Source organism: Hippoglossus hippoglossus, chromosome 5 (genome assembly GCF_009819705.1).
Source record: "Hippoglossus hippoglossus isolate fHipHip1 chromosome 5, fHipHip1.pri, whole genome shotgun sequence".
In the NCBI taxonomy this organism is placed as follows: domain Eukaryota; kingdom Metazoa; phylum Chordata; class Actinopteri; order Pleuronectiformes; family Pleuronectidae; genus Hippoglossus; species Hippoglossus hippoglossus.
The window spans coordinates 10978013-10996910 of NC_047155.1; the positions used below are offsets into that span (position 1 = coordinate 10978013).

General features: G+C 40.2%; 2 protein-coding genes across 5 annotated transcripts in view; one reads left to right on the forward strand and one right to left on the reverse strand.

Moving 5' to 3' along the window:
• Positions 1-18898, forward strand: part of syn2b (synapsin IIb) — a 69517-nt gene that overhangs the window by 45329 nt on the left and 5290 nt on the right. For all 3 annotated transcript variants that reach the window (XM_034584285.1, XM_034584287.1, XM_034584286.1), the window contains exons 6-11: positions 11672-11734; positions 13234-13376; positions 13811-13885; positions 14560-14662; positions 17720-17896; positions 18098-18164. In XM_034584285.1, the coding sequence (XP_034440176.1) occupies positions 11672-11734; positions 13234-13376; positions 13811-13885; positions 14560-14662; positions 17720-17896; positions 18098-18164 (628 nt within the window). The remainder of the gene's footprint in view (positions 1-11671; positions 11735-13233; positions 13377-13810; positions 13886-14559; positions 14663-17719; positions 17897-18097; positions 18165-18898) is intronic.
• LOC117760901 (metalloproteinase inhibitor 4-like) lies at positions 806-10832 on the reverse strand. 2 transcript variants are annotated; one of them, XM_034584290.1, is made up of 6 exons: positions 10706-10832; positions 10169-10491; positions 3365-3462; positions 2832-2946; positions 2379-2503; positions 806-2064 (listed from the first exon to the last, which is right to left on the reverse strand). In XM_034584290.1, the coding sequence occupies exons 2-6, from the start codon at positions 10305-10307 to the stop codon at positions 1867-1869; spliced, it is 675 nt and encodes a 224-aa protein (XP_034440181.1). In that variant the 5' UTR covers positions 10308-10491; positions 10706-10832; the 3' UTR covers positions 806-1866. The 2 variants fall into 2 exon arrangements, with proteins under 2 accessions (XP_034440181.1, XP_034440180.1); XM_034584289.1 differs by lacking the exon at positions 10706-10832 and having other exon boundaries at positions 10169-10681.

The following is an 18898-nucleotide window of genomic DNA, read 5'->3' on the forward strand; positions in this document are numbered from 1 at the left end:
ACCAGACAGGGGTCAATTCAGATTTGGGACATTGAGTCTTTATATTAAATAATGTCTTAAATCCAGGGATGCAAACTCATCAGGGGAAGAAAGGTTGACAGGTGGGAGACGCGGGAGACGAGGGGAGACAGGTGGGAGACGAGGGGAGTGAATAAAAAATGAATGCGTTCTTGCTCTTTACAGCTGTTGCAACTCCTGTTGGGCCAATTAAGACATGACTTAGATGTGACATTTAACCACAACTACTAAACAGAACCTGTCACGAGGTATTTCCAGTTCAGCTCGTGTCCTTCTCAGTCAGCTTGACATTTGCCCGCTTCTAAAGAGACATGATTAGGCTACTGTAACAAGCGTTCAGTTAAACTACATCATAAGTAACTTTGGTCCCTTTTAGATAAATGTCTACACTCTGAATTTGTCTCGTGTTCCAAAAACAAATCCTGAAGCAAATTGTTCAGTTAAGTATCAGCCTTGCTTATATTGTTTTAGCATACACAGAAAAATAGAACAATCAGGGGCTAATTGGAAGGAGCTCAACTTATGTTGTAATCGAATTGTAACGTTAATAACAACAAATAGTTCCGTACAGACAGAGCAGGGAGAGAACGTGTGTATGTCCACCAAGACGAGAATAAACAACTGTGTGATCTGACGTCCTGATAGCTGAGTAGAGTTTTTTGATCAATGTAGTTTCCTCATTAAAGAGGTTTTGCGAACCACCTGTCCCCGAGTTGTTTGCATCCCTGTTCATCATTAACTCATTTATGAAGAGTTATTTCTCCTCCTGTTGGTTAATATCTTACGCCAAAGTTTTCTTGAACTTGAAGCTTGAGGAGAACCCACTTCCTAAAAATCATAAATTAAAATCATGAATTGAACCCTGTCCTGTTACATCACTTCCTTTAAGGAGACGGGGTGTGGCTTCTACAGGGGGCAGTGCTGTTGTTAAAGCGCTGGATTAGATTTTTTGGCACAGGAAATAGTAATAGAGTTTAACCAAGGAAACTAAACACACACACAAGATAAAAACCTCTACACGCTATAAGACAAGATCCGGTTAGCCTTTAAAACGTTAATTTTCACTGGAATACAATATGTACAGTCTCAGAAATTTGAGAGTTCAAACTGTTGTGATTTAGATGGATGATAATTATGGTCATATATAATATATATTTCTGGACATCAGGTGTTGCCTTGTTGTAAATACAGTGCATTTTCATTTTCATGGGACAGTTATTTCGATATAAAGGTAAACATTCCACACCAGAAAAGGTGGCAGTGCTCTACCTGCAAAAATGTGTGCACAGAAGTTCTGATGACAGTGTGTAAAGGAAACTTTGCTATGCAGGGTTGTGGCAGAAGTTGACATCTTTTTTTTCCTCTACTTCCCCCATTTTTTTACTGTAATTGTCCACCTTCCCTATACCTCTTTAAGAAAAATATAGCTCGGATTACTATGTAACTCGTTCTAAGTTATGCATGCAAAACATATGAGGTCCTTGATTTTTTTCTTTTGCAAAGGTTATTTATTTTCTCTCCACAGAAATGTTAGAGAGCAGGTTCACTGGGTTGAATGATGTGCAGTGAAAGGTCTTCACATATTCTTATTCTGTGGAAAAACAGCAAGTGAAGTGGAATGTGTGAGAGCATGAAAATGACTCAGAGGTCTGCTGAAAGCCCCTGCAGATAATAAGACGTTCGCTAGCACTGCTGTAGAAACCACCTGATCTCAGCTAACAGAAGCTCGGCAGTGAGTTAAGCTCCCTCGAACATAAAAATCTGCCCATTTTTTTATTCAGTGAAATCGCCAAATTTGAGCCACATAAGCACGAAGCAGGAAAGGCGTTACGGGAGGGAAATTACAGGTCAGGGGTCACTCATCTCCAAGAAGTCTTTCTCAGGCGGGGGTCCACCCCGGTACCAGCTGCAGGTCGTGTCGGAGCGGCGGATGCAGGCGTACTGCCGAGCCTGCTCCCCGTTAAGGCTGTTATCCAGCAGCCAGTCAGTCCACAAGCACTCGTTTTCTCCCGTAGACGCACACGGCACCGTATAACAAGTGTTGATCTGAGGGGAGAAGAGTATTTGATTTATTCCGCTCTCATCTCGTTATTTGTTCGCAAATGGTTTAGGGGGGAAGTTAGGAGACTTGATCAGTGTCTCTGAGGACATTTTATACAATGAGATTTGAATTTCCACTGGAAAAAATGATCACAAGACACATGAAAACCTTTTTATGTGCAAAAATGGAAAAGAAAGTTTAAGAGACGAGAAAACCTCGGTGCTTCAAGAGCTCAGTTGCTCTGCTTCCTCTTCTCTGAGACACACGAAAGGGACAAAGATTAATATGTATGAAGAATGAGGGAACAGTCCTTACTCACTCTGCATTCACAGCCCATCTGGTATCTGTAGTTGAGATTCTTCTTCTGTGACAGTGATAAGTTGTCCCACGACTCGACCAGGTCGCATTGGCCAATAGAAATCCTCCCATCGCTCCACATGCTCCCTGATTGGTGACATCACAACATGATCACATGAGATGCGTAGTCCATCTTTGTGTACAGTCTGTAAGCCAGACCAGCTGTTTTCTTTATGCAGGACTAAGCAAACCGGCTGATAGCTGTAATTACTGTATAGAGATGAGAGTGGTACCATCTAACTCTTAGCAAGAAAGCCAATAAGCAATTGTCCTTACATGTTCAACTATTCCTTTAAAATAGCCATATGGGACAAGGTGTTCCTGTCATTGCCGCTGTGTTTTCTTACTAAAAACATCACTGATGTATTAGTTTGACATCACTGTACGCAGTCTGTGTTGACTTTCATAACTATACCTGAGAGAAGGTACCCTGCTTTATTGTTGTAGTCCAGTTTGACTCCGCACAGTGAGGAGAAGACTGGAGTGTACACATACTGGATATCCTTGGCCTTATCGAAACCTTTGAACATCTGAAATCACAGACACCCAGAGACAACAGAGGGAAGAGGTTGGTGTTTCAAGAAAAAAAGGGGATGTGGCAGCAATGTTAGCATTAATAATGACAGGACCACAACAGCTAAATATGTCAAAAACTAAATATGTCCCCAAAATATACTGATCCATAATGCCTCAGTCATCAAACAGATTCTGCTATGTAGGTTAAAATGGAGGTGGTCATGTGGAACAACTGAACTAGACTTTTTTTGTGTTTGAATGCTGCCATCCACACACATATTTCAGACTTTTAGGAGGTGGGACCTGTTAGAGTTTATTTACTACTTCTCCTCCCGACAAATGTAATGACACACATATACGCAGCAGCACAGACAGTCAAAATGATGAACATCTGCACCAGCTGCAGCTTTTACTGCTGCCCAGAGGTCTCACCTTGATCATTTTGATTTCATATTGGATCATCTTCATGTAAGGTGAGGAGCTGTTGCTAGGTGACACTATCTTCTCCCCGGAGATCTTTGCCCTTATCACTGCCAACAGGAAAAGGAACCGAGGATTAATGCCAAATACAAACAAGAGACAAGACAAGAAGGGGGATTTACATGCAAGAGACAATGGCAATAAAATGTTTGTTTATTGACAGTTTTTTCTTCTCTATAGTTTTTAATAGATGGTTGATGGATGGATGGATGGTCCCAGTCGCTCTCAGTAGTGATACAGGATGTGTCCCCCCCTCTCCTCTTGGCAAAATCAAAACCCACATAGAATAACAAGTAGCCCTCTGCTTGCACACTCCCGTTAACTGACTCCACTCACACGTGTATTTATACAGTATATCTCACACACCGCTCACACGATATGCACGCTGGTGCCAAACCATATCTGGCACAGAGGTGACTGTCCATTATTTTATCCCGTGCTGTAAATCAAATAGACGAGAAAAGCAGCAGGATAATTGGTCTGTGGTTCTCGACAGGAAAGTAACACCATCTCATTTAGAGAGAAAATATTCATAATAATCATAATATTATGAACATTACAGGTTTTACTCATCCAGACCACAACATGCAGCAGTCCACACTGTGCCAAATCAAACTTCAGTATTATAGACTTCACTGCTAGAAATCGACTTTTTTCCTTCCCACAAACCAATAAAATTTGCACGTCTGCATTACTTTTCCTGTCAACTGACAAAGTAATTCCACAGTAAAACATTTCCTTTACACTAATAACACTGTTGCAGCTCAATAACTCAAACATAATCAAGATCACAGCTATAGCTGCATGTGATACTCTGAAGAGCAGCGGCACAAAGGCAGTATATGAATGTACAATATTTATGGGTTTTTCACTGAAGAGATTTCTAGTTCAAGTTTTTAGATCATATAGGGTTACATTTTATATGCTAAAATATGTTGATTAGTATTTGACCTGGAGTGCGAGTTCAATTTGTCTTTTCCAGTAAACTGGATGTAAAGAATATTCTTATCACTTAACACTGCGATATATTTGCCATTTCTTTCCTTCCACATATCTCTGGGAGGGAGAAAACAGTCGCCTGTAGAGTCACCAGAGTGAGATGCAGAAAGACGGAGAGATTAGAGGAACAGAGAGGCAAACATTCTGCCAGTGACCTTGGTAAAATCTTGAACGAGAGGGAAAAGCTACAGGATTAACGAGAGGGAGAGAAAGTGTGACCCAGCACCCCTCCTAACCCGCTCGCTCTCTCATACAGCTAAGAAAACCACCCCCTTGTTTTTGCTCCTCGCTCATCACATAACTACATCGCGGTTTTGTCTGCTGGTCAGAGGAGGAGGAGGAGCTCGGCGTGTTCTGTGAAATCGGTTTCAGGAGGAAAAAAAACGTCTTTTGTTTGTTGTACATGCAGCAAGACGGAAAGGCAGGACTCCATACAAACGTACAGACAGAAAGTGAATGTGAACTTGTGGGAATTCGTGTAGTTCATATGAGGTGAAGTAGAAAACATCCTGAATCTTTAAAAAATCAATTGGAGGCTAAACAAAGACAATACAAAGGCCAGACTTCTTGAAATGGGAGCTTATAAAAAGTACATTTAAAGTGTAATTAGCCCATAGATGCTCTATAATACCTTGTAATGCATTTTACATTGCCAGACCTTGTAAGGGAACATTTACCTTTATACTCACCCACACACTTGTAGCTGTGACCTGAAAAATCCATGCAAAGAGCTACAATAGCCCTCAGTAGAGCACATACTTCCACCAAGGCCCAATAGTCCCTTTAAATTCAATCAAGCTGCATTATATTTCACAAACTCATAGATATCAGTTCCCTAAATGTGCCTTTTAAAAAAAAATCAAGATCCATTAATTATTCTCTTGGGAATTGTAAAAAATGTTGAAAAACACCCTATCTTCAATGTTAAAGAAAGTTCCAAATTCATTTTCATTACCCAAATTGAATAAGTTCCTCCCTGACCTATACTGCATCTCTCCTCCAAGGTTTGTGCAAATCTGTTCAGTTGTTTTTGTGTAATTTTGATCACAAACAAACAAACCAACCAACAAACAAATGCATGGTTCCATGCTGAATATTTCTCTAGTGTAATAGGCCGCCGAATTACAACCTCGAAATACATACATGCTTCTTTCTAGCCCATGTTTTCATATTCCATGTACATGATGAGCACTTTTAGTATCAATACTGATGTTTTTTCTTTTTCTGCTAATACGATGGAACTTTTTCTGATATAGAGAATTCATAGCTATCTAAACATACTTAAGCCAACAGACTGTTAGCTTAGCTCAGAATAAAAGCAAAGTTTTTGTTAGCTACAGGTACTGGTGCTGTCATTATTACCAGTAGTGCAGATAGTGGATCTATCAGTATTTTTATTTATGTCATTCGCAGTATTTTTTTAAATATCTCATTACTTCTTCCACTGCTGGTTGAAAGTGTTTTCATAGAGTAACTGCCACATTTATTATCAGTACATTGACATCAGTACACCCACTTCATCAGCTATTATATCACTCAATAAGACTATGATAATAAATATACAGGAATACTACACTGTACCAATGATCATAGTATTGCCATCTTTGCCCTGTTTGTTCAGATCATCAAGGAGAAACGTGTGTAAGTAGATTAAGTTAAATTTGCTGCCCCACTTAAGTCTGAATGATGGGTGTATGTGGTCTATTAATGACGAGTAATACCCAAAGCCATAGCAGTGCTCTTTGAAAGGATCAAATCGTGGGCAGTCTGGGCTTTGGCCATACATCAGTGCAACTTGTCGAAAGACAGAAGTTGCTGTAGCCAATTAGCCAAGAAAATTACAGTCATTTTTTATTACAGCAGATCAGGGCTTTTAATCATTTATCAATACAATATCTGCTCTTGCCAGATAAGAATTTAAAAAATCAGGGTTGGGTCATGTTCAGCACAGAATACTTTTTGGACAATTTTGACATCACTTATCGATGAGGTGTTATGCAACAATTTAACTGCAGAACTTGTTTTTTTTTTCCATGCTGATGATTGATTCTTTTGGCCCAGATTCTCTGAAATATTTACCCCCCACCTCGACATCCTCTGAACCGGACAGGCTAGTTTACCCACTCGATTCAACTGCTGCAGCTGTGTAACAAGCAGGAATCAGGACAGGCATGCCTGCAGAGGGAAAGTGTCCGTGCATCTGCCTCACGGCCACATAACCCAGGAAATATTGCAAACTTGTACCATGAGAACTGATGTAGTAAGTAACTTCCCCCCTCCCACATGAATCGGCACCCTTGTCATGCTCACAAAGCTGGACTGTCAGTGGGCTTTCACTCTGATATTGTTAGTATGCAGCCCATTAGACCAAGCCTATAGACATGGAAATGAAGTAGGGAGAACGAGGGAAAGAAAGAGAGAGAGATGGATTAGGCTGTGTTGGCATGGCTTGGCCTCTGTCCAACACACACACACACACACACACTCACACACACACACACACACTTACACACACACAATCTAAAATACACGAACATGGAGAGGGATTCAGCCAAGGTTTCTCCAGATGGGATATTAGTCAGATGTACAGCTTTATTCAAAGGGTTCAGCAACTCTGTCAACAACACTGTCAGGTCAACTAAAGGCCACCACCAGTCTATCCTTATAACACAACCAGGAGAGTTTAACTATTAACACTTATTGTAAATTAGGCATTTTCCCTTTTTGTTATTTATGGGTTCAGGAAATTGCATCCTACATAAAAGGGGATCCCTGACGTTTGTGTCGAAAACAGCACTCAAACGTATAAATCTAAAAACGGGGACAAGGCCCCAAACAGACCAGAGGAAATGGGACCTAATTACAAAAGAACATGTGGTCAATTGACCTTGTGCCAAACCCTGCTCCGACTGAGTTACTCTTGCTACACCTATCAAGCTTTCTGTCCTTGCACAGGACATATGCAATTTACAAATACGTATATGTATATTTGTGGGCAATTTGATATTCTTTGCAGCCTTTGAAAAAATTCGTTATTGATTTCACACAGAGGTAAACAGAAGCAGCTAAGAGTCAATGATTTTGTCACCTGTTGTTAGCATATTTTGTCTTAGCTGCTGGCTAAGGGAAAAGGTTTAAAACTCTTTGTCTGTTTGAATCGTTATATATATATATATATATATATATATATATATATATATATATATAAACTTGGTGGGTTGCATTTCATATTGACCAAGAAGAAATGATTTCAGTTGTGTAGCGTTAGCCAGAGCTAGAGGCAGTTCGAACTATTTCACGCTGGAAAGTCCCACAAGTAAAACGGCAAGGTGTAGCTTATGCAAGACTTCAGTTTCGAAACGTTAACTAATGTTGCCAATTACAACGCTCAAAGTCCAGGTATTGGAATTGGTATCAGGAAGGGGAAAATGGAACTGGAACATCTCTACCTGTTAACAAACAATAATATTGACCTTGTTAATTCTTTGCTGCATGGCTTTGTAAGTATGTTAGCGTTATTACTGTAGATAGTTAGCTCATTAGTTAAATGTGCTAACATTTGCAGTATTACACATGAGCAGACGATTCTTTTTGCACCCATATTTCGGGTTTTGGAAAGGATTAACTCTTAGATTACCAAGTATTGTTCTTACTACAGCCTCATTCTCACTGCTTCAACACATGGAGAAATCTGTAGCTTGTGAGCTGTGGCTCAGGTGATGAGCAGTCGTCCTCTAACCAGAAGGTCAGGTTCGATCAGTCTTCCCCATTCTGCATGCCATAGAAATACAGACCATTCTACCAGCCTGGTTGCACTGCTAAGCTATGATTGGAAAGCAATTAGAACCAATTTGGTTTTGGTGCAGTGCTTCAAACAGAAAAAATATGGCTCACCATGTAACATGCATAATTTTGTAATGGGCTTGTTTCAAAAATTGTGTTTTAGGTTTTGAATGGTGGCTACATGATGGAGAATAATGTGTGACTCTTTTATGACTTCAGACCAAAATAATTATGGTCATAAACACCGACCTTGTTTGGTCAGGATCTTCAGACTTTTCAGTTCAGGCTGAACCAAAGCAAAAGGTGTCAAATGTGCCTCGTACCACAGGCAAGACCAAACTACCAAAATTGTATCCGGCCAAAATAGGTGGTCTTGGTGTGGATTAAACTGAACCATGGTTCAGTTCGTTTGTTGAGTGAAAACACTGTTTTGGACTTTTGGACTAATTGCAGGAAGTTGAAACAGCATTAAACTCTAGAGGTAATTTAAAAAAGCACAAGCTTTACTGGTCTCTCTATAAACTGAGTTGCAAAGGCTCGCAGGTTTGCTTTCAGTCTTCGCCTCCAACAATGTAATGTTTGAACGATGAGGATGTTCATTCGGCTCATTCAAACTAGTGTCAAGTACCAGACCAGTTGGTGATGCTGGTGGAAACACCATAATGATGTTACAGTGGCAATGTGATTAATGAAAGTAACCGATTCATTCATTTTCTTCAAACAAACGGACAAAAGCGAGCCATCTACAAACCAATCAATGTCAAGAAGCCCACATGGGGACAACCATAGGTCACATGTCACACAGAATTCTTTAGTGAGCTCCCTAGATTGCAACATGAAACCAAAACTTACTAACAAAACAGAATAATCACTCTTATATCTCACTCATGGATGACACACTTCATATGCGAAACTCTGTCCTAAAAACATTGCCCCAAATAGTCCAACTCCCATTGTGTTCCCATAACCCAGTTCTAATTGGTGTTATGGAGGTTTTGAAAACAGGCCTCAGCCTCCATTTCATACTGACAATTTTTTGAGGCACATATTTTCAAAGCGCTTTGAAGCGGCTGACCCTTCTCTAAACCTGGATTCACATTCAGACCAATTAGAAAACAAGACTATTCTTCCTCTACTTTCTCTCCCTCGCTCTCCTCTGCTGGAGTGTAACCTTTGACAGAAGCACATACTCCAGCTTTCCACAGTCTGGAGCCAAGTACTCAAAGTCAGAGCAGAGTGTTGGTTTTGGCCTCTGCTGAGACAAGACAGAAGAGGATGACGGGGGGTGTCAGACAGAGAGACAGGCAGACAGCTCGACACACAGACAGATAGAAAGTAGGCCGGGGCCACACAGTGCTGTCGGCTTTCTATGGTTTGTTTTTATGTGATTGAGAGCAAGACGACTGAAATACATAACCACAGAAAACAGATAGTGGGGCTGCCCTGTTTTCACATAGAGTGATAAATAAAAGATAAAAAGAAAGAAGGGTGAATCTGTTTTTCTTCTTTTGACTCACTGGGGAAAAAAAAAACTTGTTATAACATTAATAACATAATATTAATCAATAATAATTCCACTAATTGCCCATGATCCACACTACTCACTACACAGTCATCCTATATAAAGCTTTAATAACGTTGACTCTGAAATCTTTCTGTGTACAGATTGATATTTTCTTTAAATAAAGCTGGAAAAAGCCACAATAATAAATCACCTGCCGTGAGAAGCTTCGCCTAGAAACTCTATTGATTAGTTCTGTATCAGCAGGTTTACTCTTTAGAATGGAATGTATTGTCATTAAGTTGATCAATAAGCCCAATGATCAATCCGTTAGTTCAGAGGGGGGCCCACTCCTCCCAATTTGGTTAGTGAATTTACAGTCTGAGGAACTTAAAATCACTTTCCTAGTTTTATTGAAGGCAGCAGCTTTTCGATTTTAAACTAAATGCATCGATCTCCAGGCAATAACTTACCGATCTCAGCGCTGCAGAATAGCTGCTGTGGGTGTGCTGGGTGGCAGCTACATCCCTCCACTGCTACCTCCATGCCTGCACCGAGCAAAAGGAGCACCCAGAGCCCCAGACACACAATCCGCTCTTGGGACACAGCCATGACGACTCTGGCAAACCTGAGTCCGCTCCACAAGTCGATGGACGCTCGGCAGCCTCTTCTGATCCCGTCAAGTTCCCCCGGGAAGCAAATCAGCAAGCAGTCAGCAGAGGGAGGAGGGAGGGGGGGTGCAGATGAGACAGTAGAGTTGAAGCAGTAAGAAAACTTCTGCTGAGATGAAGTGCGGCTGTGGATAGAAATATTTTCATAAGTTTAAAATACACCTCTGAATTAAAGCTGCTGGAGCAAGTAACTTGAAGGGAAGGTTGCTGCCGCTCTCTCTCTCTCTCTCTATCTCTCTCTCTCTCTCTCTCTCTGCCTCTCCTCTCCTCTCCTCTCTCTCTCTCTCTCTCTCTCTCTCTCTCTCTCTCCCTCTGCAGACAACACACAGAGAAACTTACAATAGTCGGATCCCCTCACACTCTGGTCCTGAATGCTGAGAGGGTCGCACACAGGGAGCCTCTTATGCACACTTTAGGGACAGCCTCCTCAAACACAGAAAGGAAAACTACCATCCTTTGCCTCTTCTTCTTTACGTCTTTTGATGTCCTCCCTCTCCTCCCAGAGGCTGCTGTTGGTGTCAGACTCGGTCGTGGATGTTTTGAAAATGCAATAACTAGTTTTACTGGATTTGTAAACAACAAAATCCAAGTTAATGCGAATGGGTATAAAAGTTACAGTTGGAACAAGAATTGCTGTGTTGGTGAGAAACCACATTTCCAATCTTAACTAAATGACTCTACACTATAATCAAATGTGTTTTTCCACAGATAATATACAGATAGTTTGTGTTTGAGGTAGTTACGGATCACTCTGCATTAGGTAGCAAGCCTCACTGACATTTATCAATGACTTTTGTTGAGATATTTGTTTTAATCCAGGACATTAACACACACATACTTAGAGGATGAATCCTAGTAACTGACTTTCCCTCTAGTGCCACCAGCAGGTCATATTCTCTTATTTAGTCAGACATTCGTGGTTCCCAGAGGATGATTGTGAGTGTTTTTATACATCAAATATCGATATTGATATGAACGTCATAATTGATCAAGCTGTATTCAGTAATATTACTTCAACAGGTTTATCTCATGTGTCTGTATCAGTTTCCTTGAATCGGTTTGTTTGTTCAAATTACCTTTTTCTGTGTTAATATGCTCTCTGTATAAAATGGCTTTCTTCTCAAATAATTATATATGGCAGTGTTAAGAGCTCCAGGGCATTAAGGCGTCATTATCTACATACATCTGTGAACAGTGGAGCTGGAGTTATTCACTTAAAGGGCTGCTGTAGTTTTATGGATAACATCTGTTGTCATTTAGTTTTGTTCATCTTCATTTATCATCATTTATCCCGTTTCGTTTCAGATTACAACACCAAGCTTCCCAGTGGTGGTGAAGATCGGACACGCCCACTCTGGAATGGGAAAGGTAACGTAGATTCGTTTACAAACAATCCTCCATCAATGTTCATTGTGGTTCTGGCTGTGATGTACAAATGGAAGAACAGTTATTTTACTAGATTATAATGCCACGTTGTTGGAATGTAAAAGCACATGAAAAGTTTGACTCAAAATTAGGAGAAAGTAGCCACATGGTGGAGTGGAGCGGACCCATTAGACCGCTGCATCATTTGACATATTACCATTTGGAAGTGGTTTAAAATCTCTCTGTGTGCCCAGAGGTAGTTGAATAAGCATCAGCACATCTGGGCCCACGTTGATTGTACTGTGTAATGCTCTCTCTCACATACACCACCACTTATGTCCATTCTTCATCCTCTGTCTTTCTCTAATTCTACTTTATTTCTCTGTTTTTTTCCCCTTCATGGCTGCAGCACATCTTCTTTATATTCCCCCTCACTTCACTTTTTCTCCTCTCTTTCTGCTGTTATCGACCGGGAACTGTGCTAATATTTTTTCCGCGTGAAATGAGTGTGATGTGTTTATCCTTTTTCTATCCCACCTCATTGATCCACCACACATCATTCCCCTGAAACGCTCCATCTGATATTATGTTATTGTCTTTTCTCTGCATCTAACTGGGTCCTTTTATCACCCTGTTCCCTTTTGGATCTTTTTTTTCAGACTCCATCTAATCTTTACCTGTTTTTTACCTTGGATGTAAATATCACACTTTATCTGCTTTTTGCTGCTGTTGCATAGACCTAAGAGGAATAGTTTTTTAAAAAACACGTTTATGCAGTGTACTTTTTTTAGATAAATTACAAGCAAAGTACCTCACTGAAAATCAGCAGTTATTGAGTTTGCATTGTTTAAATTGTTAATCTTTTGTGCATATTTAAAGGAATAGTCTGACATTTAAGAAAATACTGACCTCAATCTCATATCTGTACGTAACATACAGCCAGCTGATTAGCTAAGCTGTTTAAATTTAGCATTGTTTAAAAAATTGTGTTCGTTTTTTTTCTATATATCAAACCAATTGGATAGAAAGTGTTTTCTATTTAGCTTTAGATGTGCTGGTAGGATGATTCCTTTACCTTTGTAACTATTAAACCAACTGTCTTCTGGCTCTAGCTCCAAACGATTCTCACTGAGACAAGAGTAGTGTGGAACGTCTCATCCGTCTCTCAGCAAAACACAAAGCCTCCAGTTTAATAAGAAGAAAAACATCCATTAGCTTCTCTGTAGTTAGCTACAGTAAATCTCAGCCCACGTTGTAGAGAGATTGGCTACATCGGATCTAGAACTTCCTTGAATTTCCTTCCTGTGAGGCAACAGTGCCACCGCACCGCCAAAGAAATACAAATACAAAATAATGATCCCAGAAAATGTCTAAAATATACCATTTAACTTTTTATAGCTCTGGTTTTATTGTGAAGACAAAACCTAAACAGGAAGTAATTACCAGCATACTGACCACGACTTTGAATAAACAATGTTTCCACTTGTATTTTTCCTCTGTAGGTGAAAGTGGACAATGTGAGTGATTTCCAGGACATTGCAAGTGTGGTGGCCATCACTCAGACCTACTGCACCACAGAGCCATTCATAGACGCCAAGTACGACATCAGGGTCCAGAAAATCGGCACTGACTACAAAGCATACATGTAAGTGTGATACTCTTTATTTGTTAGCTGCGTTCAGGGAAAAACATTGGGTTTAATTTATTGGGTAACAGAGAAGACATTTCCATTAACAGAGCATGAACTTTAAACAACCCGAAATGTAACGTTTGCTGTTTAATAGGTCTGTTCTTTTTCTTTTCATGATTTTTGTTGTGTGTCACCCTGTATTTGTTGTTTGTTGTGTGCACTCACTGTAAAACAGACCATGTGGTAACTGGCCTATTTTCCAGGATGCTAATCAGCCTGTGCTTGTTTCCAGACCACACACGCATTTGACACAAAATAAACGCTAAAACCGTAACACTGCTGCTACAAGGCTGTCAAGTTCTGTCTGAGTTTATTTTCCCGTAGCTATAATTTCTACAAGTGATGAATGTCTGTAATAATTTAATGCCCAATTTCCTCTCCTTTTCCAGGCGAACATCCATCTCTGGTAATTGGAAGAGCAACACCGGGTCTGCCATGTTGGAACAAGTAGCCATGACTGACAAGTGAGCAACGCTTCCACATCAGTGATGCTCGGGCTGCCCTGGTGTCACACACACGTCATGTTGTTATGTCACAGTCACGGATCTATTCAGACGAAAGCAGTTCACATGAGTAAACATGTTTGGAAATTAGTTGATATTTGTGAATCCATTTTTTAATGGGTATATTTGACACAATTAGATGGTTCATGGCTAAAATCTGGATTATACTCTTTTCTCTAAGCGTGTGTAATTATTGATAATAATAGTGCATGCAGCTCACTGGCTCAACAGTAGCAAAGCAGTTATTTTCCCTTTTACATCCAGTGTCTGAACAAACAACTTTCCGCTCCCACAAAAATCAGGAAGTATCATTCTTTCTCAAAGTCAGTGTTTTCCATCACAAATCACCTTTTGCGAAAACTAAAACAAAACCATTAAAATGAGCAAAGGTCCCTAAATCGGTGACAGATAATAACAGAGTACGCTACAGATACTTTAATGCTTCCAAATTAGAGCATATAATTGTCTGGTGAATCTGACACTGCTCTTGTACAGTCACGTTATCCTTTGGGTCAATATTGATCCAACCTTATCCCATCTGCAAGTAGCCCAGTGTTTTTATTGTATTTTCTGGGAACAGATTCTACGTTTTAAAGTTCTAATCCAGTAAACATGTGCTCTTCTCTTCGGGACAGGTATAAGCTGTGGGTTGATACCTGTTCAGAGATCTTTGCAGGACTGGATATCTGTGCCATCAAAGCCATCTGTGGGAAGGATGGTAATGACTACATTACTGAGGTGAGAAAAACACAAGGCAGACAAACTCAAAAGGCATTGACCAGCCAGTGTGCCGGTACCAGACTGTAATACTCCTGCATTTTGTTTGAACTCGTTGACACTGGCCTGTGGGAGTTGTATTTCATAAGAGCCTTAATAAGGTCTCTGTGTCTTAAATTTAGCTTGTCTGGCCTAATTTGCCCGGCTGGCAATTAGAATATGTAGCTGGGAATAAACCAATTGAATAAAACCTGAATACACACGATGAGTATGATTATTCTCTATTGCTATAATTATCATGTATCTCAATATTTGTTCTATTTGTGTGTTTATGTTTCTCTCTCAACAAAGTGCTCTGTCTGGGTCCATTTCAGCCTCCATGTCTCTGTCGTCCCTATTTTTTTAACATATTGGTTTCATGTGTCACAGGCTTTAACCTTGAAGTCATGATCACAATGTTTGTAAATTACACATTAATGGAAGTTATGTGCTTTGCTGTAATAATTGATTTCCTTAAAATCAAACATTAACATTTAGTATCACTAACACATGTAGTGGACGAGGCAAGCAGGCAAGCAGAAGTGTGTATCAACATAACAGTGACACAGCATATGAAAGTATGCAACTGAATGCATGATACAATTTGATACAATAATCCTTTTATAGTCCCACAATGGGAAATTCTGTTGTGTTACAGCATCGAAGGGGATACTAAAAATAAGAAGTAAAACTAGAATTACTGCACGGCAGTTGTATGCCTCCGCCAACCAGTGCAGTTTCCGTGTACATATTTCTACATACTTTTCCCCCCAGATTCATATAAGGTCACTGTGACCTTTGACCTTTGACCACCAAAATCTGATCAGATCATCCTTGAGTCCAAGTGAATATTTGTACCAAAGTTGAAGAAATTCCCTCGAGGCATTCTTGAGACATTGCGTTCAGGGGAATGGGACGGACGGACAACCCGGACACATAATGCTTCAGACCAATGGCTGTCACCGGCTCAGAGGAATAATAATTACCGACTATACATGCAACACAAACATGAGGAAAAATAAAAATAGGAGAAATAGAAACATAAAAAAAATATTAAATTAGCAATAATACATGTATATACAATGTTAACTGAACACACAGACAAGGTTGCACTTAGGAAGATATTGAGATTGCACAGAGAAATGAACTCCTGACAGTTTATATGAAATTACACCAGAGTGAATTACTAGCGCAGAGCAAGATGTCGCTGGGCAGTGGGTTAGATGCACAGAGATTCCCTACAGCGATCTCAGTTGTAGCCGTAGGCAGCAGGAAGCCGGATCCGAACCCACACACCATGACACAGCTGCAGAATTGAAATCTGAAGAGGTAGCTCATGAATGAACAGGAAGTCTAATTGCTGGAGGTTGTAACATAGAGCTCGGTTGCGGTGACAGTAGCCAGGAGGAGTTCCTGGACAGTGGAGAGGCCGGTTCAGATGAGCAGGGCTGTGGAGGCTCAGGCTAATGGAATGAAACAGGCACGGGATGTAAAATGGAAATAAAACTCTTACAGCCACAGGGCGAGAAAACAAAACAAGGTTTGGTGAGACAGTTTGAGAGATTTAGGTTCATGTGATGTTCAAGGCTTCCTACAGAGGTAGTAGTTATTCATGTAAGTGGCAGTAAAGAGAAGTGAAGTGTGGTTTCCTGTGTAGAGTGAACAGGTAAGAAAGCTGAGGAGATCATGTGACTGGCAGAAACTGAAGTAGAAAAACAAGGTGAAAAGTGAGGCTTGACAAGGTTTGGAAAATTGCATCATAATTACAAACCCCCGGTGAGGAGGAGGAGGAGGAGGAGGAGGAGGAGATGATACAAAGCCACACTGACACGAACACTGTCACACAATATCCACTTTTCTAAACATCCCACACAAACTTACATGAAGCCTGACTGTCAGGAGGAAAAATTTTGAAATGTCATGGAAGGTAGAGTTGAAACTAAAGTGGGAGAGATGTGAAAAACATTCATTCCCATGAGTCACCGTCGCTGAGAAGTGTTGTCCTTTTTTTCATAAGGGTGTAGTTAAAGTGGGTGTGTGTGTTTAAAGGATGTTGATTGCTCCTTAAAATACAGAATAGCTCTGGTGTTGTTCAGCAGCAGCAGCCTGGCTGTTATATTGATTCCTATGTTTTGTGCAGACACAGGCTGCCAGTGTATGTTGAAGGGTACACACACATCTGTTACATTGCATTACATTTAGCTGACGCTTTCATCCAAAGCGACTTACAATAAGTGCATCAACCATGAGGGTTCAAACCCAGAACAACAAGAATCCAATTTTCCAGTGATTCACTTATTGTTACCTCAGTCAAGGAGGTTATATTTTCGCTCTCGTTGTTTGTGTTTAAGCAAGATTGCACAAAAACTACTGAATAGATTTCCACAAAACGAGATGGATGCAACATGGGTCAAGACAGAATCTTATGAATTATATTTTGTTGTGGATCCAGATTTCCTTTTTTTCCATTTTCTTTATCATTGACAATTTTTTTATATTTTCACAAATTTTCCAGGGATTCATTTATGGATCTTGATGGTGTATGCAATTTGTGTGACTTGATTGAATGTAATGTATTGTTGGGCCTTACTGTAGGTATGTGCTGTACTTACTCCCATTCTAATTTGTAATTGTATAAGATTACTTCTTTGAGGTGGGATTAAATAACAAAGCACCTAAAATACTTTGCAATCCTAACGTCAAAAATGATATAAAAATGGTAGATGACATCAGAAATTATATTAACAATATGTGGTTTTATAACTCTGACAGCATCAATAAACATAGAAGAGTAGGAGCCTAAATATATGATCTATAATCTGTTCAAATCAATCCAAACTAATTCTCAATATCTTTTCTATATGGGAAAAGGTTACAGTCCTACAAGCCCAGCAATTAGCCATTATCACATTTGTCTTGGGACCATTATGCCATTTAACTTTTTATTTGTTTTCACTTACTTTCTGGTCAATAATATCTCATTCATCTCAACATCTCAGTCAAATAACATTTCTATATTTCTGTGCTCTGTTTCTCCAGGTTGTGGGTTCATCTATGCAGTTAATCGGTGACCACCAGGCAGAGGACCGCCAGCTCATCTCAGAGGTGGTGGTCACAAAGATGAACCAGGTTCTGGCTGCCAGGTCGTCCTCTGCCTCCCGTTCACCCGCCCGCTCCCCTCAGGGCATGAAGCCGACCACCGTGCAGCCCCAGCAGGTAGAGGCTGCAGCAAATGTTATACAACACACAAGTGTATAAGACTTTAATGCCTAAGAGAAAATCTTTTTTTATGGCTCACTGCTGATTCTTTACCCAAACCCTCGGACTCATGATTTCTTTTCAATCCCACTCTCTCTCTCTTTCTTTCTTTGTTTTTCTTTCTCTCTGCGTTTCCTCCGCCCACTCACTCTCTCTCAGACTGCCGCCCTGAAGGAAGGAGTCGCAGATCCGAACAGGACCTCAGGCCCGCGCCCTCAACCTCAAGGTTGTCTGAACACTGTTGTTCATTGTAACACGAGTTCTGCCACTGTGGTGCCAAAGCATGTCTAAGAACAACTCAAGAAATCTTACTGAAATGAAATATCCAGGATTTGAAAAACGTAAAAAGAGCTCTGTGTCAAACTGAGTACTGCCATTAGTGCTGCTGACAAATATTCTTAATATAGAGAGACCTCATATCCCAGATTGCCGTCACAAGTATAATGAAAATTATGTTTGTTATTCTGGGGAATTTTACAAATAAAGGGAAATACACTCACTCACTTTCTTGTCAAGAGTTAGGTGAGAAGATTGAGACCCATCTCAAGCCTGTACGGGGAAAAATTAAGCTATAGCCAGTAGCTGTTAGCTGAGCTTAGCATAAAGACTGAAAACTGATGGGAACAGTGGCTCTGCACCTCTAAAGTTAAAAAGTTAAATCCTGTTTTCTTGATGCATATGAAACAGAAGTTAAAAAATGACACGTGTAGTTTCATGCATGGAGGCACATCTCCTTCTTAAAACCACAATATGTCATTTTTACACTTTAGCTTTTGTACAAATTAAAACAGAATTAATCAGATAGAAATAAAATGTGTGAACTTGCACTTTTCTGTCACCTGTGGACAAAGCTAGATTTCTAGCTACGAACTGCAGCCTCACCGTACAGACACGAGCGAGCTTTCGATCCTCTCATTGAACTCCGGGCAAGAAAATAAATAAGTGCATTCCTCTAAGAAT

Bases quoted from the DNA above. Each gene is read 5' to 3' on its own strand.
- LOC117760901 (XM_034584290.1), bottom strand. From the start codon at position 10,307: ATGGCTGTGTCCCAAGAGCGGATTGTGTGTCTGGGGCTCTGGGTGCTC. The intron at 3,463-10,168 runs GTAAGTTATTGC...TCCTGTTGGCAG, and splicing joins ATTCTGCAGCGCTGAGATCG to TGATAAGGGCAAAGATCTCC. The intron at 2,947-3,364 runs GTGAGACCTCTG...CTGTGATTTCAG, and splicing joins ATGAAATCAAAATGATCAAG to ATGTTCAAAGGTTTCGATAA.